General features: G+C 51.6%; 3 protein-coding genes across 12 annotated transcripts in view; 1 reads left to right on the top strand and 2 right to left on the bottom strand.

The window, feature by feature from the left end:
- Positions 1-848: 848 nt before the first annotated feature.
- Positions 849-6,544, bottom strand: Polr2h (RNA polymerase II subunit H). Its single transcript, XM_031363474.1, has 6 exons — positions 6,452-6,544; positions 5,349-5,790; positions 4,443-4,526; positions 4,266-4,359; positions 2,924-3,007; positions 849-1,201 (listed from the first exon to the last, which is right to left on the bottom strand). The coding sequence occupies exons 2-6, from the start codon at positions 5,419-5,421 to the stop codon at positions 1,084-1,086; spliced, it is 453 nt and encodes a 150-aa protein (XP_031219334.1). The 5' UTR covers positions 5,422-5,790; positions 6,452-6,544; the 3' UTR covers positions 849-1,083.
- A 125-nt stretch (positions 6,545-6,669) lies between these two features.
- On the top strand, positions 6,670-20,589 carry Clcn2 (chloride voltage-gated channel 2). Of its 3 annotated transcripts, XM_031363462.1 has the most exons (24): positions 6,670-7,442; positions 9,596-9,752; positions 9,906-10,037; positions 10,361-10,489; positions 10,576-10,709; positions 10,813-10,890; positions 10,972-11,050; positions 11,177-11,302; positions 11,391-11,475; positions 11,573-11,674; positions 12,895-12,979; positions 13,103-13,258; positions 13,574-13,643; positions 13,878-13,988; positions 14,262-14,475; positions 14,766-14,899; positions 15,075-15,247; positions 15,350-15,464; positions 15,625-15,698; positions 15,910-15,969; positions 16,085-16,123; positions 16,257-16,361; positions 19,912-19,998; positions 20,116-20,589. In XM_031363462.1, exons 1-24 carry the CDS (start codon positions 7,365-7,367, stop codon positions 20,308-20,310), a joined length of 2,718 nt encoding a protein of 905 aa, XP_031219322.1. In that variant the 5' UTR covers positions 6,670-7,364; the 3' UTR covers positions 20,311-20,589. The 3 variants fall into 3 exon arrangements, with proteins under 3 accessions (XP_031219322.1, XP_031219323.1, XP_031219324.1); XM_031363463.1 differs by lacking the exon at positions 15,910-15,969 and having other exon boundaries at positions 7,032-7,442; XM_031363464.1 differs by lacking the exons at positions 6,670-7,442; positions 9,596-9,752 and having other exon boundaries at positions 9,934-9,994.
- Fam131a (family with sequence similarity 131 member A) overlaps positions 20,521-22,149 on the bottom strand; it is a 9,883-nt gene continuing 8,254 nt past the window's right edge. For 7 of the 8 annotated variants that reach the window (XM_031363470.1, XM_031363472.1, XM_031363473.1 and 4 more), the window contains one exon: positions 20,521-22,140. In XM_031363470.1, coding sequence (XP_031219330.1) covers positions 21,680-22,140 — 461 coding nt within the window. In that variant the 3' untranslated portion in view covers positions 20,521-21,679. The remainder of the gene's footprint in view (positions 22,141-22,149) is intronic. The other variant, XM_031363466.1, reaches the window with a different exon arrangement.

Here is a 22,149-nt window from a genome sequence, read left to right as displayed (position 1 = left end):
ACCAAGCCTGACCAAATGTGTACCACAAGTTAGTGAGAAGGGACTCCTGAAAGTTACCTTCTCCCTAACACACATACGATTAGACAACATAAATGTGTGAAGAAAAAAAAAAGTGCTTATAAGCAGAACACTTTTCAAGTCACTTTTTCTTTGCCGGGACAGCCAGGAGTCTATCGAGACAGTGGCATTGTATCACTATTACTGATAAGGATTTTCCAGTGTAACCTAATCCATCTTTCTTCAACCCTACAAAAGCAGGACTCCAGGAGATGATTACAAGATTCCATAAAGATTCCTCCCATCCCCCAGTGCATCACACCTACACACCCTACTGTGGAAAGAGGGGGGACAGACACACCTTTGCCCCTCCCTGCTGAGGCTACTCATTTTCAACCCATTTCCCTAAACATTATTTCTAACACCTCTGATAAAGACCAAAAGAGATGGGGAAGGAAACACTCCAGGCGTCCCAGCAGGAAAACCTGTTCCTGTGACAAACCCAGGCCATCAAGAGACAACTGGAGGCCAGCCAAAAAAGGCTCAGTAGGTAAAGAAGTCCGTCTTGACAATCTGAGTTCAATTCCCAGGATTCAGGTGACGGAAGTATACACACATACACATACACACCACGGGGGTGTGGTGAGGTAGAAAGAAATCAAAAGGGAAAGAGAGACAGAGAGACAAACAGAGACAGAGATTTAGAACACAGAAGGTTTTAAGACAAAGATTCGCATATACCAGAAATTCAGGGGGTGGTGGCAAGAAGAAGATCAAGTTCAAGGCCAGTGTGGGCTAAACATAAAAAGCAAGACCTTGGTTTCCCAACCCCCAATGACAACGAAGAAGAGTCTGAAAAAGTAAACTTTAATAAAAAAATCATACACAACTTCAGCCTTTTACACTCCCCACTTGGCCTTTTACAGACAAGTCAGTTTTCCACTGAATTCAGACAAACTGAAGATGTCCCTACAGTGGACACAGAGCCCTGCCCCTTTTACAGGCGAACACCAACAGCTTCTACACAGGCTTGAACAATGTCCATGACATGAGTGACTAAGCAGCAAGTCTGGTTTCCCATGAAGTTCAGAACGCCAGCTTCTTCATCAGCAGATAAACTCTGGAGTCCACCTCAAATCCATGTAGGTTGTTGGCATCACCCTGAAGCCTCATGAGCAGGCCCCCATAGGACACATATGCAGAGCTGAAATAAAAGCCCCTGTCCTGAGTCTGAGCTCTAAAGCAGCTGCTTCCCAGCAGCTTTCCATCCATTTTTTTAAAAAGGCACTCTCCTAGTATTCTGTCATTGAGAACCAAAGATTAGGAGAAAACTGAATGCAGACATGCACAGTGCAGTGCAGTTTACTCTAGTGGAGGAGGAAACACCACTGAACCCAGAACTAGGACACATACAAATGAAGGTGTCTGCCGGGCAGTTGTGGTGCATGCCTTTAATCCCAGCACTTGGGAGGCAGAAGCAGGCGGATTTCTGAGTTCCAGGCCAGCCTGGTCTACAGAGTGTGTTCCAGGACAGCCAGGGCTATAAAGAAACCCTGTCTCGAAACCTGACCCCCCCAAAAGGTGTCACCATTCACTGCAATGTCACACAGCTATTAGACTGTTTAGGTAGGAGCTGCAGAGATGGCTCAGCCTTAAGACTAGGTGTTCTTGCAGAATTCAGAAGACCTGGGTTCACTTCCCAGAACCACACAGCATCTCACAACCACTATAATTCCATCTCCAAGGGAGCCAATGCCCTCTTCTGACCTTGGTGCATTCATGTCTGCACATGATACACATATACATACAAATAAATACATTTTTGAAAATGCTAAGGGGGCTGGAGAGATGGCTCAGTGGTTAAAAGTATGACTGCTTTTCCAAAGGTCCTAAGTTCAAATCCCAGCAACCACATGGTGGCTCATAACCATCCATAATGAGATCTGATGCCCTTTTCTGATATATCTGAAGACAGCTACAATGTACTTACATTAGATAAATAAATAAATATTTAAAAAAAAAAAAAAGGAAGAAAATGCTAAGGAGCCAAGAGTCACGCCTTTAATCCCAGCAGCAGGAGGCAATAAAGTAGAGCTCCTGAGTCCAATAGCAACCTGGGTCAGTTCCAGCCCAGGCTACCCTGTCTCAAAAAAAAAAAAAGTTTCAACTAACAAGGGGAATTATGTTTAAAAAAGAAAAAAAGAAAAAAGGAAAAATATAGTAACTCTGTTTGTTTGTTTCTGTTTTTGAAAAACAGGGTCTCACTATGTAGCCCTGGCTGTCCTGGAACTAACTCTGTAGACCAGGCTGGCCTGGAACTCACAGAAATCCACCTGCCTCTGTATCTCAAATGCTGGATTAAAGGTATTTGCCACCACACCAGCTATTCAAACTCTTTATCTAAAAGATTCCCTAGGTGATTTTTGTTCTTTTTCTCTGCTTCAAGCTTCTGACAACCACACTGTTTTAACATCATTTTAAAGAAAAGGAAAAAAAAAAAATTCAGGCAGGGAAACCAAAGATCCAAGGGTTGGGATACAGAGAAGCAACACAAACATAAGTAAAAACCAACAAAAAAGGCCTAATTATGAATACTGCACGTGGGTCTCCGGGAAGACGCTCTGCTGTCCCTCACAAAGCAAGAGTACCAGCGTCTCCTCTGAACTACAGGGTCGTGAAACCCTGACAGCTGGAGATGTTAAGTGACCCACAATCAGACTGGAAACTATTCCCAAGACAAATTCTTCCACCTAAGTTTGGAATACTGGGGGAAAAAAGGTGGGTGGGGGCGGGGGGAGACAAAGAGGTAGAAACATGGCCTAACCTCGGAACGGGGGGGGGGGGGGGGGACGGACGGACGGACACAGAGGTAGAAGCATGGCCCAACCTCAGAGGGGGAAGACTTTTCCTAGACAGTGCTACTTACAGGCGTGTGGCTGCTTCAGTCGAGGTCTCATCCCCTTCAATCCTGTACACTTTCCCATACATTACATACTCAAACTGGTCAGCCCTACAAACAACAGACCAATTACTCCTCATAGTAATAGTATAAGGGAACTTTAAAAATGGAGACTGATAGGAAGCACTACAGAATCATGACCTTCCTTAGCTTCCACAGAAATTCTGCGAGCTAGACATGACCATCTGTATTTTATTGATGAGGAGACAGAAGGCTAAGAACTGAAAACTCAGAGCGAGTCGCGGCCTTTTAGCCCTTGAGACTGAGTCCTGACTATCCTAACTGGCTACATAGATCAGGCTGGCCTCAAACTCACAGACTTGTGCTTCTGCCTCCAAGTGCAGGAATTTAGGGTGTGGGCCACCAGCCCTGCTCCCTCACAAAATCTAAGTTACTATGTGATCCTTTCCTCAGCCTTAAAAAAGCTATACCTGCAACCAATGGTGGTACACAACCTTAATTGCAGCACTGAGGAGGCAGGAAAGGTAGACATGACTGTGAGTTCAAGGCCAGCCTGATCTACATACACCAGGTCAACCAGAACTACAAAGTGAGAAGACCCTGTCTCAAATAAATAGCTGCAATTCACAAGCTTGCAATCACTGCTCTCAATAGTCAATAAAACTAGTCATTTGAATTTTTTTTTCAACTTTTTTTCGACACAGGGTCTCATGTAGCCAAGACTGGCCTCAAACTTGTTATGAGGCTAAAGATTTTCTTGAACTCGTGATCTGTCTCCTGAATCCTGGAATTATAGACAAAAGCCATCACATCCAGGTCTAGTTGTTGAAATTCTATCTGCAGCAATGTCTTTAAGATAATTCAGATTCTGCTGACAGTAATCATTTATCTCTAGAAGTAAAGACTTTCCTATATACTTATGTTTTTCTTTTTTAAATATATTTTATATATATAACATATATATAATATATAACATTATAGATACTATATAACATATAGTATATATTGTATATAATTATAATATTATATGAAATATAAAATATATTATACTTTCCTTTTCATTACATTCTCATCATAGTTACCTATATATAGTACTAAGATATATTGTTATATAACATGTTATACACAGTATATTACATAATATTATATCTAATATATAACATTATATAACATGTTATACATTGGCATATAATATGCATAGTATATTATATAACATATAGTATATGCAAGAAATCAAATTTCCTATAATATATAATTATATACAATATGTATATATCCATAATCTATAATCTATATATTATACTTCCTATGCAGTATATTCTTAGTCACTTGTTCACTGCTACCTCACCTGGAAGGCCTGTCATCTGTGGGGTTGTATTCACCATCATCCAAGGTACCATCTTCATACAAAGTACTGGCTATAACCAACCGGAACTTGTCACCTGAATAGAGCAGCCACGTAAGAGTAAAGACGTAGACACCGAAGACGAAAATCCTCTTGCCATTGCCTGTGTCCAACACTTACCTAAGTCTACAGGGTAAATCTGAATGTTCACATCTAAGATGAGATCCATCTTGAAAGATTCACTCTCACAGTGCAGCCGGGATACTGGGGAAGAGTGAGTTGACCAACATAATTACAAAGTCTAGAGATGCCACTTGGGGTCAAATGCAAGAGATCAAATCATCTCATATACCCACCCCCACCAGCCTCACACAACTGCAATCAGAGTCAGGTTCACAAGGTTAGTACCCTCAGCAGGTGTCAGGGTCCCAAGAATGTGGCAAAGCTCCTCTGACAGTTGCCAGTCTCCAGGCTCTAACTACATAGGCCTGGATCCTTTTGCCAGTCTAGACTAAACTCTCACTTGTTCAGAGATTTCCTCTTCCTAGTAGGAGACACTGCGCTGAGGGAATCTGCGGGATGTATTGAGAACTGACATCGGTCTTAAAACACCTGCCTCCAGGCAAAGTGACACCAAAAAGAAACAACTTCCGGATCGCTGGGAAAATAAATACACCAAGCCGTCAGCTGAATGAAATTCAGAGAGCTTCGGAAAGAGCTAACAGTTCTCGGGCCGATACAAAATTATGAGTTAGGAAGTCAGGCAAGTGGCCCGGTGCAAGACCTGAGGTAACAATATAGATAAGGCACCATCTACTTTTTATAAGAATAAAGTTCAGTGTGCGAGCGAGGCGCACGATAGAGCCTGTACTGACTGTGTAGGGAGTTAGAAAGGTTCCCAGGGGCACACCAGCACTGCGGCTAAGGGCCACCCAGGCACTAGGTACCGCCAATATAATAGAAAAGGCTGTCTCAAGTTTCTCATTCACGAATAAAACTGTTTCCTGAGGGAGGTACCGAGAGGGTGGGGCGGGCCACTTGGGGTGGGTGGACATGCTGGCCTCTTACCGCTCCTACACACCTTACCTCGGTCAAATTTCTTGCCTTCTGGGTCAATGTCTTTCACATCGAAAATATCCTCGAACAGGATGCCCGCCATCGTGAAGGGCACGAGAGCTGCAGAGGTGCTGGGCGCGCGGCCACCACTGGGTATTCGCGCAGCCCCTTCACGTGGAGAAAAGAAGACAGGGCAGAGGACCGCCCCAAAAGCGGCAACGGGGCAGAGGGCGCATGCGCAGAGCCTGCAGCGCCGCAGCCGCTTCCGCTGCCTCCCTCTCCGGGCTTCTTCACTTCCGCCGGGAAGGACCACCTCGGAGCTGCCCGGGCCTTGTGGGCGAGTCTCCAAGCTCGGTGACTCCGCCCAAGGCGGGGACAGATTAAGTTCCACCTCCGGCGGGTACCGCGCTGCTCCCGGCTCTACGGCGCCCTCTTCAGACCGTGGATCCCGAAACGTGGAAAGCCTGGGGGCCTAACCCAGCCAGGAACCTTGATCCTTGGCCCAGAGAAGCCCGGCCCTAGCCCTTCCCTGCAGTCCGCGTGCCGGCCGAGGGCACAGTCCGTGCTGCAGGCAGGTGGAGCAGAACCCCGCCCGCAGAACACCAACCCTCCAAGACCTGGTGCCCAGCCCCTCAGGCTGTCACCAAGGTCCCCAACTCTGGTCGGAGCTAGCTCTGACCAGCTAGACATCACCCGAGGCCGGGTGCGTCCGGTTTGGGAATTTGCCATGATGTCACTCTCCGGGATGGAAAGGAAAGCCCGCATTGTGCCCTCCCCTGGGGCTTCACCTCCTCGCCACTCCCGTCTTCCCTTGGCCCTGCTTGGCACTAGCCTCACACTGATCCCCTAGAACACTGCCAATTGAACTTGGTACTGCCTGTCACCCCACTATACCACCCTCTTCTGGACACTGAAGTGCGCCTTCATCCAACACTGGCCTTTCACTGGAAGGCGACAGCTCGCCATACCTTCTTCCTAGGTGCTACCTTCTCTCATTACAGCCCCTCTACTGGGCACCTTCTGTTTCCCTGAGTGAGTCTTCATCCTGCTGCTATTCTTTCTCCACCGATTTCTGGACACTGTCCCCTCCAGTGGCTCCAACCTAGCACTGCCCATCCCCTTTGTGCTCTCACCACCTTCTTCTGGTCCCTCCAAGGACCCTGAAAGACAATGTGGAACCTCAGTAGGCCGTTTCCTCAGGGCGTCAGCAGCTACTCAAATTCCCCCTTAAGCGGTGCCTGGGAGGAGCGACCTCTGCTCCCCCACACACCCGCCTCCCAGGAGAGGCCGGCCCCCGCACCAATAGCTCCCTTCCCTCGGGCCTCACCCCTTCCCGTCCCCTCCCACCTCCACCTCCGCCCCTCTTTCCAGGCCTAGCCATTCCAGGTGTACCTTCCCCGGGGGGAACCCGGAGGAAAGAAAGGGGAAAGGGAGGCGGCGAGGGAGCGGGCTCTCAGGCATCCTCTCTCAGACGCGTCTGAGCTGCCTGAAAGTGCGAAGCAGAGGCTGGCCCTGTCCGGTCTGGCCTAGAGAGCCCGAATTAGCTCTTTTCAGTAGCCCCCTACCCCAGTCCAAGAGTCCCCACATCTCCAGCCCCTCCCTGGGCTCAACGCTGCAGCCGCGGGAGAGCCCGTCCCTTCCACGTGCCAGCAGACCCGCCCCCGCCCGGCCCCCGCACCCTCACGGGGCTGGGTCAATCCCGGGCCTCGGTGGCGAAGGGGTGGGAGACCGTGTTGCAAGCGCCCCCTGCCGCCTCTCCGGAGGCCAGGAGGCGGCCCCAATGCAGACCCCGGCCGGGCCGGGACGCCCCTGCAGATGGGCCGGGGCGGAGCAGCAAGCAGGGCACCGCCCTCGGCCCGCCCGCCGAGGAGGGGACGCTAGCGGGAGGTTGAGCCTGCGGCGCGCGCCCGGGGACCCGTCGCACTCTGCACTCGGCCGCCCGGGCTGAGGGGACGGGACGGGTGCAGGCGCGGGCTCAGCGGGCTGGGAGCTGAGTCAAGGCCGGAGCCCGAGAAGCTAAGGGAGGCAAGAGGACAGTGCACCGAGATGGCGGCTGCGACGGCGGCAGCGGCGGCGGCGGGGGAAGGGATGGAGCCTCGAGCGCTGCAGTACGAGCAGACCCTGGTAAGTGAAACCCAAGGCTTGCGCTACCGTACCAATGCTGCAGGTTGCCCTCGAAAGTGTAAGGACAGGCGGCCTACCCTAACCCGGCCTCAGCCTTTCTCAGCTGTGGAAACTGAGGTTCAGAATCCGCCGGGCTGTAGGTTCGGAGTGTTGGAAAGCTGCTTGCTGGTTTCTGGCCGAGACTGGTGGCCTGCAGAGGACAATGACACTAGGTGCTTGGCCCAGGTGTCCTTCCTCTTACCCACTTTGCACACACGTTTTTGTTTTCTTCACTTACCACTCGAGCCCAAGTCAGAGCAGCCCAGTGCTCTTTCTGAACACCATCTATACCATTGAACTTTCTCCACATGTCTGTCTACATTCAACACCCTCCCTGGATCCCTACTATGTACATGGTACTAAGCTTAGCATAAAGACGGTAGGAAGTGATCAAACCTAACCCCTGCCTTTAAGGGCTCAAAGCCCAACATTGACAAGAACTCCTTAGTCGACCCTGTTGGAAAAGGTGGCTTAGGTGGCTTTTTGCTACCCTGGAGACTGAAGCTTTAGGGACGATTCAGGAAGCAGGAATGGGTGTGAGAACTGAAACCTTTGTTCCAGCTGGATCTAGCCAGGTACCCCACTACCCACACCCATGGATTGTCCCTTGACCTCATAAGAAGCAGGGGTCCTGAACTTTGAGATGACTCATGACCACCATTGCTTAGAAGCCATGCACTCATGTCACTAGAGTTGGGGGACCAAGCCCTAAGGAGCCCAGTGGCTCTTTTTTTTTATCACCTTAGGCTGGAATTTGCCCGGGAGGGTGGCAGGGAGGAACCTCTGTGGGAAAGGGCCTGGGCTGTAACTGAGTCAGAGAGGTGCCCAATTACCAGAGACTGTGAAACAGGATAACTGGGAGAAGTGGTAGGTATGAGAATACAGTGCCGATCGATAGTAGAGGCAAGCGCTTTTGTTGGAGATGGCCGATACCCTAGCCATCCACAGGTCAAGGAGAGGGGCATTTGGCCATGGAAGCCAGGCACTTAACCCAAATGGTATCTCCTTTGCACCAGCGGCAGCTCCATCTCCTTGTGTCTGTGGAATGAGTTCTCAGGGTCAAGCGCTCTCTGCTCTGGCCTCTCCCACTTCCCCTCCCAGCCTTTTGTCTTGCCCTCACCTCCTCCCACCTGCTATGTTTCTCTGTACACTCTTCCTCCTCCCTGCTCTGGACACTTTGTGTTGCTTTTCCTTGACTCTCCTTTCTGCCTTTCCTCTGAAGTTCCTCTTCCCCCTGCTTCTCCCTTTCTTCTATGTCTCACCCTGTGTCTCTATCTTTCCCTGCCCCCCCCATCCTAACCCCAACAGGAGCCCTTTGTGTCCTGAAGCTCCGCGGGTGGCAGCCAGAATCTACTCCTCCCCACCCCCCAACACCCGCCCAGCTTGGCAGGTCCAGCCATAACGCTCTCCCTTCCCATCAGCCTAGTACCCACAGCCTTGCCATCTACAGCCTCGGAGGTCCCTCAGACCTGTCACTGGCCCTAAGTGCAGTTCCAGAGTAGGACTGAGGCCACCCAACCCTGCCTACCTACCCCAAGAGGCTTTCCGTTTCAGCTGGGCTGACAGGCTAATGGGGGTTTGGGAGTGGAGAATGAGGACAAGGGGATTAGGGTGGGTGGGAAGGGTGCAGTTGAGTTGGTCACAGGCCAAAGGCCCAGCAGGAACGTGATAAGGATTGGGGCTGGGACCTCCTAGGCCCAGCTCTGCTGCCCTCAGCTCCACCAGGCTCTTATTGTTGTACATATGCCCTTGACCACCCCTCATTCTCTGACCTTCCCTCCTCCCACTTTCAGACTGCCTTAGGTTTTTCCATCTTTTCCCTCCTCTGGACCCTTCCCTCCCGCTCCACCCCTGACTTACTAGAAGAGGACCAATTATTCTGCCACCCCCAGAGTTGTGTCCTTGTACCTTGTCTGTCCCCATCACTCTGTCCAGGACAGCCCCCGCAGTCTGCAATGTGCATTGTTCCCACACTCTGAGCCTGAGTATAAACTGGATTCAAGATGGGGTATACAGTGCGGGAACTGAGCGAGGGGCGGGGTCAAAACCCAGGAACTCTCTGTCTCCCCACCTCAGCCACTTAGGCTCACCCTACATTCTGTCCATTGCTCCAGATGTATGGCCGGTACACTCAGGAACTAGGGGCCTTTGCCAAAGAGGAAGCTGCTCGGATTCGCCTGGGAGGGCCTGAGCCCTGGAAGGGGTCCCCTTCTGCCCGGGCTACTCCAGAGCTCCTAGAATATGGACAGAGCCGATGTGCCAGATGTCGCAGTAAGATCCAGATTGGGGCAGGGACCTGGGTGTTCTATTTTGAGGGAGACAAAGACCATTAGAGCTGCCCGTGGGAGATGGGGAGAAACAGGGTACGGAGTAGGAACACTTGGGAACCAGTTTCTTTATGCATCTTCCATTCCTTGCTTCTAGTTTGTTCTGTACGCTGCCACAAGTTCCTGGTGTCCAGGGTTGGTGAAGACTGGATCTTCCTGGTCCTGTTGGGGCTCCTTATGGCACTGGTCAGTTGGGCCATGGACTATGCCATCGCTGTCTGTCTACAGGGTGAGGGCAAAGGCTGGGGAGGTTGACCTGTTTCCTGCATGCCATAGTTGTTTAGGTAACTTGGCTACTGGCCACTTTCTCTGGCCAGTCTGACTGCCCATCTCCAGGCAATAATGACTGGCACTTGCACGGGCCACACCTTCCTACCTTCCCTCAACAACGGCCTTATCTGTGACAGGCTTTGTCCCAATGAATGCCTTCTAGAGCCTTGCCTTCGCTCCGTCACAGCTCTGCACACTTGTCTTATCATTGTGTCCCAGTGGCGGGCAAGGTGCGGGTGTCTGTGCACTGGAAGCCCAGCAAGCCTGTCTTCTGCCCCACAGCTCAGCAATGGATGTCCCGGGGCTTAAACACCAACATCTTACTCCAATACCTGGCCTGGGTTACCTACCCTGTCGTCCTCATCACTTTCTCTGCCGGATTCACCCAGATCCTAGCCCCACAGGCTGTCGGTAGGATAGGAGGAGCTGGGGGAGGCAAAAGCTTCTCGAATGGCTGGCGTACATCAGACAACTCTCGTGGGCATGTATCTCTGCAGGGTCTGGCATCCCCGAGATGAAAACCATCCTTCGGGGAGTGGTGCTGAAAGAATACCTCACCCTCAAGACCTTTGTAGCTAAGGTCATTGGGCTAACCTGTGCCCTGGGCAGTGGGATGCCCCTTGGCAAAGAGGTAATTGCAGGTTGGGGAATGAAGAGTCCTTCCCATTGGAAGAAAAGGCCAGGCGAAAGTCCAGAAAGTCCCGTCCCTACTCACTACCGAACCCTACCTCCAGGGACCCTTTGTGCACATTGCCAGCATGTGTGCCGCCCTTCTCAGCAAGTTCCTCTCCCTCTTTGGGGGTATCTATGAGGTAAGCGGAAAGCCCTAAGGTCTGGGGGAGAGGAGGGTGGACTGCCGAGCCCAAGCTGACACTGCTTCCCATCCCTGCCAGAATGAGTCCCGGAACACAGAGATGCTAGCTGCCGCATGCGCAGTAGGAGTGGGCTGCTGCTTTGCTGCCCCAATCGGAGGTAGGCGGGGCTCCAGTCAGCACAACCTAGCCCTACATCTGGCTTCTCCTGTACTCCTCTTCCCCTTGGAGTTAAGTCCATAGGTCAGACCCTGGCCTCAAGGGCGATGTCCTCTGCCCCCTGCAGGGGTCCTATTCAGCATTGAGGTCACCTCCACCTTCTTCGCTGTTAGGAACTACTGGCGGGGCTTCTTTGCGGCCACCTTCAGTGCCTTCATCTTTCGGGTATTGGCTGTGTGGAACCGTGATGAAGGTGGGAATCTTAGGGGGGCAGGGGGATTCTAAGGTATGTTAAATGGGACACGAGTTAGACCTTCCCCTCTACTTCTTTTCCCCTTTAGAAACCATCACAGCTCTCTTCAAAACTCGTTTCCGACTCGACTTCCCCTTTGACCTGCAGGAGCTGCCAGCCTTTGCTGTCATTGGGTAAGGAGCTAAGGGGAGGGCGTAAGTCAGGAAGGTTTCCATGAAAGAGCATGTACTTCTCATGGAAACTCTACCCCTGTACTTCTTTCTTCTCTAGTATTGCTAGTGGCTTCGGGGGAGCCCTCTTTGTCTACCTGAACCGGAAGATTGTCCAGGTGATGCGGAAGCAAAAAACCATCAATCGCTTCCTCATGAGGAAGTATGTTGGCCACAGGCTCTTCTCCAGACTGTTGTGGGTTGTATAAGGACCACATGGGGGGAGAGGGAGGCACTGAGGGTCTAAGGTAGAGGCCCAGTCAAAATAAGGCACTTCAGCAAGGTGGGGTACCACAGGTCTATGATTTCAACACTGCAGAGGCTGAAGCAGGAGGATTGTAGCAAATTCTAAGCCATCTTTGGCTACAGTGTGACACTATGTCTCTCTCAAATCAAAACATAAAGGCTGACCAGGCAGGCAGTGGAGGCCCACCCTTTAATCCCAGCACTTGGGAAGCAGAGGCAGGCAGATTTCTGAGTTCGAGGCCAGCCTGGTCTACAAAGTGAGTTCCAGGACAGCCAGGGCTATACAGAGAAACCCTGTCTCAAAAAAACAGAAAACAAAACAAAACAAAACATAAAGGTTGCTAAGCTTGGAAAATCCTCTGATGCTGAGAAATCACCAGGAAATGGTTACTCCTGAACCATAGGCAGGGGTGGGCACTTGAGATAAAAGACCGAGGTTTTCTCAGGTTTTCAGGCCCAGTCCAGATAGCAGATAGTGTTTGGACCTCAGTTTACCCCATGACTGGTGTGAATGGGTAAGTTCTCACCAGAACGTAGCTCTTTCTGTTAAGAGCCTGAGAACTGGAAATGTGAAGGTACCTGAGACATGAGAGCTGTCTCCTTCAGGACTTCTGGTTGGCTTTATAAGTGACCTTGGCTTCTGCCACACTGTCCTCCCTGGCTGGCCTAGAACTCTCTATGTAGCCCAGGCTGGCCCTGAACTCAGAGATCTACCCGCCTCTGCCTCCCAGTGCAAGGGTCAAAGGTGCAAGCCACTGCAACCAGCTTACACAGCTGTCTCTCAAGTCACCACAGGGGCAAATAGTGGCAGGGACATCTTTAAGCCCTCATATCACTTGCCCTTCGGCTGGGGCTTCCGAGAGCAGAGGCAGTCACAGCTCAGACTTGTCCAAGAAAGGCTAGATACGCATTTGCTGTTGCTGCCTCCTATGGGGTCAGGGAAGGACCCCTCTGCTCTCGGCTCCTACAATAGTCCCATCACCCTTGGAGCTGCGGCATCAAACACAATAAAAAGGACCTACTCCATGCTTTGATATATAAGCCAAGGCTCTACTCTGCTCTTAGTCCTAAGGTAAGGAAGGGCTCCTGGCCTATGGAGGTGTCACTTGTCTGATGCTGTGACCCCTCTATCTCTAGACGGCTGCTCTTTCCAGCACTGGTGACTCTGCTCATCTCCACCCTGACCTTCCCCCCTGGCTTTGGACAGTTCATGGCTGGACAGGTAGCCCCTACCAGACTTGTGACACACACACCCTGCCCCACAGCAGCATGACTGGGACCCCTTGGTCACATGAACTTCTTCCTGGGATCCTGTGCCCCAAACCTGAAGCACTGTGTTCACTAGCTCTCACAGAAAGAAACCCTAGTCACTCTATTTGACAACCGGACATGGGTCCGCCAGGGTCTGGTAGAGGATCTAGAACTACCCAGCACTTCACAGGCCTGGAGCCCACCACGCGCCAATGTCTTCCTTACTCTGGTCATCTTCATCCTCATGAAGGTGAGACTCCTTCCACAGCTGTATGCTACTGTTTACCCAGGCTACTAAATGCAGGTGCTAGCCCAAGCACTTACCATGAATCAGAATATTGTGAGAAAGGGACTCCTATCCCTGCTTTTTAAAGATGGCGAGACAAGATGTAAATGCCAAAACAGTTGGTCAGATGTGAAGATTTGAACCCAAGCCACGTAGTTCTAGAGTCCTTTCTTTTCTCTTCACCTCTGGGGATTCTGGGCTAGCTGGGACAATTGCACCTGATAGGTAAGCAAGGTCTGCTTCTCTGAGGCCTCTGTTCTGAACCCATCCTGCCTATAGTTCTGGATGTCTGCACTGGCTACCACCATCCCAGTGCCCTGTGGGGCCTTCATGCCTGTCTTTGTCATTGGTGAGTCTGCAGCTGCCTGCCTCCCAGCCTGCACCCTTCATACCCTCTGGCTATGGCTTGTAGCATCCATCTCTGCCCAGGAGTGGGTTTTGACCCAACTCTAGCCCCAAACCCCAGCTCCCATAGGGCTGCCCCTTTACTAAATGACCCACTGGCCCTCCCCCACCCCTCTGACCCTCTCTCTTCCTAGTGTTCCCCCACTACCTCTTTCTCTTCCTAAAACCCTCCCTGAAGGAGCAGCATTTGGGCGGCTGGTGGGCGAAAGCATGGCCGCCTGGTTCCCAGATGGGATTCACACAGATAGCAGCACCTACCGGATTGTACCTGGAGGCTATGCCGTGGTTGGTGAGCACCCAGTTCTATTTGCTTTGTGGTGCTGGGGCTCAAACCCAGAATATTGCACATGCTAGGCGCATATTTATACTCTCAGCAGAGTCCCCAGTCCATACCTGCATTTGGAGACCCCTGCTAGTCTGTGGGGCTCTGGTGCCCCCTGCTGGCAGGCCCGAGTACTATATGGGACCACCCCGAGGGACTTCCAGAGACCCTTGCCCTGGGGAAGGGAAAGTATCCTGAGGAACTCGGCATCCTTAGGAGACTGAGCATGGCTGTTCCCAGGGGCGGCTGCGCTTGCAGGAGCAGTGACACACACAGTGTCCACAGCAGTGATTGTCTTCGAGCTCACTGGCCAGATCGCTCACATTCTGCCTGTCATGATTGCTGTCATCCTGGCTAATGCTGTTGCCCAGAGCCTGCAGCCCTCCCTCTATGACAGTATCATCCGCATCAAGAAGCTGCCCTACCTGCCTGAGCTGGGCTGGGGCCGCCACCAGTATGAAGGGCCCAGTGCAAAGAGGGTGGGAGTGAGGGGTAGGCCTCCCTGGACCCTTCAGCCCCACCTCCAGCAAGGTCCCTTACCAATAAGGCTGAGACCCTAGCTATTTTGATCTGCATTAGAGCTGTAGTCCTCTACTGACCCAACCCAAGAGGAGGGTAGCGAATGCTAAATGCCCCAGGAACCTCCACTCTTGTCCCCTCTGGTTCTCCAGCCTTCCTCACGACACTGGGGTGGTGGTAACTCTGGGCTAGTCTTCCATGCTGAATGCCCAATTCTATCTCCAGGCAGTACCGGGTACGAGTAGAGGACATCATGGTACGGGATGTACCCCATGTAGCCCTCAGCTGCACTTTTCGGGACCTGCGGTTGGCACTGCACAGAACCAAGGGCCGTATGTTGGCCCTAGTGGAGTCCCCTGGTAAGGCCAGGAGGGGTCCCAGGTGTTATGGGCATCGGGAAAGATCAGGGAGCCCAGAATGAGGCATTTCCCTTAGGTATGCAGTCTCTATCCAGGGCTCCAGCTTGGGTGCAGAAGGCAGCAAGTAGAAAGGTCACACTCCCAGCCCCTGAGTCCCTTCCCTTGCCCTGTCCAGAGTCCATGATCCTGCTGGGCTCCATCGAACGCTCACAGGTGGTAGCACTACTGGGAGCACAGCTGAGCCCAGCACGTAGGCGGCAGCACATGCAAAAGCTAAGAAAAGCCCAGATGTCTCCACCATCAGATCAGGAGAGCCCTCCTAGCTCTGAGACATCTATCCGCTTCCAGGTAAGGAGAAAACGCTCCATACCCACACATACTCCTAACATGTCTGCCCGTAGCCTTGTGGGTCCTGAACCGTAGTCTCCTAGCCCCTTCCTGTCTATGCAGGTGAACACAGAGGACTCGGGCTTCCCTGGAACCCACGGGCAGACTCACAAGCCCCTGAAGCCTGCTCTGAAGAGAGGGCCCAGTAACGCCACAAGCCTCCAGGAAGGTACCACAGGTGAGCTATTTCTCCTCCAGCTCAGAGAGAGCCTGAGCCACTCTGCAGCTGGATGAGGCTACCCAGGCATACAGGGAGGAGTTGGAAAACCCTCTCCCCTTGCCTTCTGCACCTTACCCCTATCTACCTTGCCCCTCTGGACCTTGGGTTTGGAACACAGGCAACATGGAATCAGCAGGCATTGCTCTCAGAAGCCTTTTCTGTGGCAGTCCACCCCTGGAGGCAACCTCAGAAGTGAGTAGCCCAGATTCTCCCCTCTCCTGCCTACCCAGCTCCCTTTCTGATTCTCCCAGTTAACCCTACAATGACTCATTCACTCCACCTGCCTCCTGCTCTCCTGTCAGCTCTGCCCCCTGCAGTGTGCCCTTCCTCTTGGGCCCCATCCCATCCTTCACATCCCCTCTCCCTATAACCTCAACTCCTCTCTGCTTTGGCTCTGACAAAGTTGGAAAAATCGGAATCCTGTGACAAGCGCAAGCTGAAGCGGGTCCGAATCTCCCTGGCGGTACGTGTGCCCCTCCCCTGGCAGCTCAGGATCACCAGGCAGGGAGGGCTGGGTTCTAGGTGGGACAAAACTCCCAGAGCCAGGGGTACATCCTCCTTTCCTGTCTTCCTCCTAGAGTGACTCAGACCTGGAAGGCGAGATGAGTCCCGAGGAGGTAAGATGCCATCAGACTCTAGACTGTTTCTTCCTGGGTGTGTTATCATCCTAGGAGGAAGGCTGGCAAACCAGCCTTCAGGGAGGTGAGAGCCGGGTGTCTGCATTCCCTGTCCTCAGTCTCTTCTCCTCAGATCTTAGAGTGGGAAGAACAACAGCTAGATGAACCAGTCAACTTCAGTGACTGCAAAATCGACCCCGCCCCTTTCCAGCTGGTGGAACGGACTTCTTTACACAAGGTAGGACAGGGTAGGGATCTGATAATCCTACCTAGGTCTGGACTCAGACCAGTGTGGTCGGAAGGAGTAGGAGACAGCACACGCAATGCTGTTTGTAAAACGTACTGCTTTCAGCCATGTAAGTCTGTAAGCCAAGATGTAGCTTTGTCCTGCTCCTTGGTGGAACCAGGCGTCATTTTTCCTCTGCTCACAGTTACCCCATGGAATTCTGGACCAAAGCAGCAACAAAGACACAGCTTGAACTGGGTGGAAGCCAGAAGGCCAGGCCAGGGTCAGAGCTAGGAAGGAGGCTGCCAGAGCCAAACAAGGCTGATACACACCCACGCTGGAAAAAAAGGGGGGGAGGGGCTGAAAAACAGGCCAGATAAGAAAATCTAATAAACCAGCTAACAAACTGTCCAGAGGGATGAGGCCGCTGCAGTGAAGAGATAAACATCAGTAGGGGGCTTGGAATGTCAGAACCCGGAGAGTCGGAGAGTCGAACGGCAAGCAATGCTAGGGAAAACTGGTAGAGACCAGGAAGATAGAGGAGGCAACTGGAAGAGGAATACATACAGATCGATGGAGGCAAATGGGCTCCCAAAGCTGGGATGGCTGGCACCATTGGGTACCTGAGAGCTGCCGTGCAAAGGCAGGGCATGTGGGCTGCCCAACCAAAGCCAAGGGGTACCTGAATCCCATTTCTGACTTAATGTGTAAACCTCCATTGGTAGGTACAGACAAGAGTGACAGGGAATGGGGTCAGTGGTCCCAAGGCTGGTGTAGACACACACATACAAGCAGAGGCCACGATGGAAAGGAGACAAAAGAAAAACTAAACAGCTGGGTGGGGGTGGCCCACGCCTTTAATCCCAGGAGAAGCAGGCAGATCTGAGATCAAGGCCAGCCTGGTCTACAGAGCAATTCAAGGACAGCCAGGGCTACACAGAGAAACCCTGTCTCAAAAGGTTAAGAGCACTGACTGCTCTTCCAGAGGTCCTGAGTTCAATTCCCAGCAACCACATGGTGGCTCACAACCATCTGTAATGAGATCTGACGTGTGTGTCTTCTGGTGTTTCTGAAAATAGAGACAGTGTACTCATATAAAAATAAATCTTTAAAAAACAAAAACAAAGCAAAAACAGCAAAAGGAACTTGTGGAGACTTTCAGATAGAGACCTCAGATCAAATGAGTGAGGAACTGCCCTACTAGGTCAGAGGAGGAGGAGATGGACAAGAAGGTCCATCGAGCTGTCCTTAGAGCCTGGCTTCCCGAGACCTCAGGTTTTCCCGGTCAGCAGCCATCTGTTTTTTTCAGAAATGGGATCTCATATAGCACAAGCAGGCCTGGAACTGTGACAGTTTGCCCGCCCTGGTCTCTCAGGAGACTACAGGCATGTACCATCACACCTTGACTGTTATACACAATGGTCGTGATGGCTTGCTTTGAGTGCTCGCTGCGTGCCAGGCACTGTGCTAAGGTCTTCATGAGGGTAATTTAGTTCTCACAACCATGCTAGCCGATGGGCAATGTGACATTCCAATGTTGTGATTTTTTTTTTTTTTTTTGAGACAGGTCTCTCTGTAGCCCTATCTGTCCTGGAACTGATTCTGTAGTCCAGTAATGCCACTCTCACAGCATATAAACTTCACAATGGGTCAGCCACCATAAGCAACTAACACAGCAGGAAAGAACACAGAGATCCACCTCTGACTCCCAAATGCCAGGATTAAAGCCATGTGCCACTGCCACCTGGTGTGACATTCCAAGTATAGGAGAGGAAATTATAAAACTTATAAGTCACACATCCTGGGAGCTGGCCCTGGACCCAGAGGCAGTTCGACCTACAGTCCTGTCGTTTGCCTGCATCAGTCTCTCAGAGTCAGGCCCAGGACACAGTTCTCCTGGCCAGGCTCTCAGAATTCTTTCAGAAGCCTCCTTGTCCTTCTCCCTGTCAGTTTAGTTCCCAGGCCCACATAATGTGGGCCCGCCCACCAATGGGCTCCCTGGTGGAAAAGAACAAAGTAGGTGTTTGTTATAAACTTAAACTGCCACTGGAAGAAGCCCCCAAGGAAGCAGGAACAAAAGTACAGAGGATGGGAATGCTAGCATAAAAGATCAGAATCCTATAGCTTCAACTAGAATTAGAATCTACTTACTAAGAAAGCTGTAACTAGTAATCCGATTTACTTCAGGAGGGGCACTTTCAGAGGGCGAGAACACGTGAGACTCTTTGGGACCCTCATGGTAACTCTACAGTGGGTAGAGTTGAGACCACCGAAGAGCCCCAGGTGACAGAGCAAGACTGACTGAACCCAAATCCCCTTGGCTGTAGAAGTTAACAAGTAGATTAGCCATTCTGGGCTTCCCACTCTATAAATCAGAATGGCATAAACTCAGCATGGTAGTTGTATACCTATAGTCCCTGATACTCAAGAGGTAGATCATCAGATGATCAAAGTCACCCATGAGCTAGCTAACAAGTTCAAGGCCACCCTGATATGTGAGACCTTCCCCCTCCAAAAGCCTGGGCCACTCTATGGAGTCCTGGTGCTACTCAGGTTTGGAAAAGCCCTAGAATGGCAGAGCCCAGCTGGAGAGGCAGGAAACTCATTCCATCCATCCTCAGTCCAGAGCATAGCGAGGCAGAGCTGGGCAGAACTGCACAGAACTGCAGAAGTGGAGCAGTGACCGGCACAGCCACTGCCAGACACAAACTGTGCACAGACCTGGAAGAGCACATTGCCTGCTAGATCACTATGATTAGGAATGAGCAGGAAAACAGAACTGTCTAAAACTCCTTCAGAGAAGGTGAGGGGGATTACATGATTGTAAGGTAGAAGATCTTACAGTAAAGATGGAAGACAAGGAGAAGACAAGGAAATTAAGGCTAATTTGTAGAATGTAGGGTTCATTATATAACAAGAGAGATTTATGTCATTTACAGGTATTGAAGAAACATGACTTGAAAGACTGAATTTCTAAGATAGGTGTGGTGGCACACACCTATAATCCCATACTTAGAAGTCTGAAGCAAAAGCAGTATCATAATTAAATTCAAAAACAGCCTGGGCTAAGTAGTGAACTACTACTGAAGCCACCGCTCAGTGGGTAGGAGCCTTACCCAGCATATTTGACACCCTAGCTTCAGTCTCCAGAACCACCAACACTGAGACTCTTAGGTAGTTTAATATAAGAAAGTATGTAAGGCATAAGACACTTGGGACCACCCATCTTGAGCCACCTGTTATGCTGAGAGGCTCATAAATGTACCCTAATCAGTAGATAACCAGTTCCAGGAAATGCCGTGAGCTGTTTTCAAGACAGCAAATGGAAACTGTTGATAATGTCTGAAGCCTGGGATCACATCTGATGGCTTGGGAAAGCATGATACAAGCAGCCGCGAGACTTGGGCTTCTATGCTTTGGGACACAGGAACATTCTTAGAGCTCAAATGTCCTTCCGGCAGTCCCTTCCAGTGTCACATCCCCAGTTTGCCCTAGACCCCTTTGTCTTGTGAGTCTGAGATGTTCCCTTGAATATCAAGTGTTTCTGCTCCCTGTTCTGCAGACCCATACCATCTTCTCACTGCTGGGAGTGGACCACGCTTATGTCACCAGCATTGGCAGACTCATTGGGATTGTTACCCTAAAGGAGGTGAGATGACATGGCCAAAGTCACTTACACTTCCAAATAGCATCAGAGCTATCTGGCTCCCCCAGGGGACATGCTGGGGAGGAGTCTGAGGCACACATCTGACTCTTACCTTTCCAGCTCCGGAAGGCCATTGAAGGCTCTGTCACAGCACAGGGTGTAAAAGTCAGGCCACCCCTCGCCAGTTTCCGGGACAGTGCCACCAGCAGCAGTGACACAGAGACCACTGAGGTACATGCGCTCTGGGGGCCAAGATCCCGCCATGGCCTCCCACGAGAGGGTACCCCCTCCGATAGTGATGACAAGTGCCAGTGAACCCCTTACTGGATGGCCTGCACTCCTTCTGCAAGCAGCAATGACCCGAAAGCTGGAACCCAAGGCCAGCCTAGCTGCTGGAGGATCAGCAAATGCCCTGGCAGGATGAGGTGGGGTTCTGTGGCCCCTGTCCCATCTTTGAGAAAAGGGCAGACCTAAACTGGGTTTATACTGGAGCCTCCAATGACAAGATGTATATAGAAATTTACAAAGATTTTTATATTAATTTAATAAAACAATAAATAGAATAAACACCTAATTAGCCACTCATGTATAGAACACTTGTGCTGTTGGCTCATATTTTCACCTTGGATCCTCTTACCTATTGCCCAAGCCTCTGAAATTCATTCTGCAGCCACCTACCAACCCCAGTGTCCTCGTAATATCAGATCTGCCAGAGGCCTCCACTGGCTGATCAGCAACACCCTGCCTGGGACAGGGCCCCCTATCACTGTGGCTACAGCCTTCCATTCAGCCAAGAAAAGCACTACCCTCTTTCCTCCCCCAAGGACAGCTACTCCCTCATGACTGTCCATTCATTGGCACATATCTAGCTACCCAGGTGGCCCCCTTGTGGTCCTCTATGAAAGGACAAGGTCCTCCCAGCTCTGTGACAAGCAGAGCCCTTCCTTTTTCCAGTTCCAGCCTACTGAGACTCTGCATGTGCCCACACAACCTTGCCATGCTGGGAGAGGGTGAGGGGAGAGGGGAAAGAGGGGCAGTGAAGGGGGCAAGGGCACCCTCTCTCATCATTTCCAGTGCTTCCCAAAGAAGATCGGCTCAAAGAACAGACCAGAAACCCCCTGTCTTTAGGGAAAAAAAAGGTTTAGAGACAATGGAGAGGTGAAGCACACAGCAGAGCCCAGCTGGGCAAGGGGACCCTTAGGGGATGGCTCAATCTGTAGACTCCAGGAGGGCAGGAGCCAGCCCCACAGGTGGAGTTGGTTCAGTCACACACTGCACATGGAAGAGAAAAGCAGAGGAGAGGGCCATGGGGAAGGGTGGAGGGTATGTGGCTAGGTTTCCTCCATTTCCACTTTCCCAGCCCAGCCACAACCCTCTCAGGTTCACATCCCAGGAGGAAGTGTGGCATTTTGGATTCAAGAAACATGAACGTCACTGTCTGCCACAGCTGTAGCCATGCCCCAGGGGCCCCGGGCAAGCCCCGGCAAACCCCAAGAGTGGAAGCAGGACATGCGCCCCTAGCCTGGCCCCTGCCTCCTCTCCAAACACTTTCATGCAAAACACACAAATGGAGAAGTGAGTGCTCCCAGAAGCCCTCGAAAAGCTTCAGAGCCCACATTTGGCCACAGAGGCTCTGCCCCAGGCAGCAGCCCAGGAAAACATGCCCCCACCAGGCATGTCTGGATCACTGGTCCACCTCGTCCTCATCTAAGGATACGACCCCAGAAGAGGCCACATCAGAGGCTTGCTGCTGTCTTTCCCAGCTGCCCGTGGGCAGTGGGCAGAGCAGCTGGCAGTCCTTGCAAGAATCTGGCTCCTCCTCTGTAGGGGAAAGGCAGGATTCTGAGAGCGGTGAGTTGTAAAGGGAGTCCTGGGCCTCCAAAGGACCCAGGCTGCGGAAGGCACTTTCCCGGCTGGGGGGCAGTCTGGAGAGGAGCAGCTCTTCACCCAACATCTGGGAGGTCATCCTGGCTGGGGAGCCCAGTAACCCATCCTCCAGGCTGCACAGACTAGAGCACAGGGTATCTGGGGACACGGTCTGTGAACAGTCGCTCTCTGGCTCCACAGAGCCCTGGCGCACAGGTCGGGAGAATCGACGACCTGTGAAGAGGTCCTGGAGATGGGACCCCAGAGGCCCAGCCATGTCTGTGAAGG

This window comes from Mastomys coucha, unplaced genomic scaffold, assembly GCF_008632895.1.
Source record: "Mastomys coucha isolate ucsf_1 unplaced genomic scaffold, UCSF_Mcou_1 pScaffold12, whole genome shotgun sequence".
Taxonomy (NCBI): Eukaryota; Metazoa; Chordata; class Mammalia; order Rodentia; family Muridae; genus Mastomys; species Mastomys coucha.
This window is presented reverse-complemented; position numbering and strand designations above follow the sequence as displayed.

What these genes read in the sequence shown, in the direction of transcription:
- Polr2h (XM_031363474.1), bottom strand. Translation starts at nt 5,421, where the DNA reads ATGGCGGGCATCCTGTTCGAGGATATTTTCGATGTGAAAGACATTGAC. An exon ending in AGGCAAGAAATTTGACCGAG is followed by an intron (nt 4,527 to 5,348) that starts GTAAGGTGTGTA and finishes ACTCTTCCCCAG; the next exon opens with TATCCCGGCTGCACTGTGAG. An exon ending in ACAGATGACAGGCCTTCCAG is followed by an intron (nt 3,008 to 4,265) that starts GTGAGGTAGCAG and finishes TGTTGTTTGTAG; the next exon opens with GGCTGACCAGTTTGAGTATG.
- Clcn2 (XM_031363462.1), top strand. Translation starts at nt 7,365, where the DNA reads ATGGCGGCTGCGACGGCGGCAGCGGCGGCGGCGGGGGAAGGGATGGAG. An exon ending in CATCGCTGTCTGTCTACAGG is followed by an intron (nt 10,038 to 10,360) that starts GTGAGGGCAAAG and finishes TCTGCCCCACAG; the next exon opens with CTCAGCAATGGATGTCCCGG. An exon ending in CCTAGCCCCACAGGCTGTCG is followed by an intron (nt 10,490 to 10,575) that starts GTAGGATAGGAG and finishes GTATCTCTGCAG; the next exon opens with GGTCTGGCATCCCCGAGATG.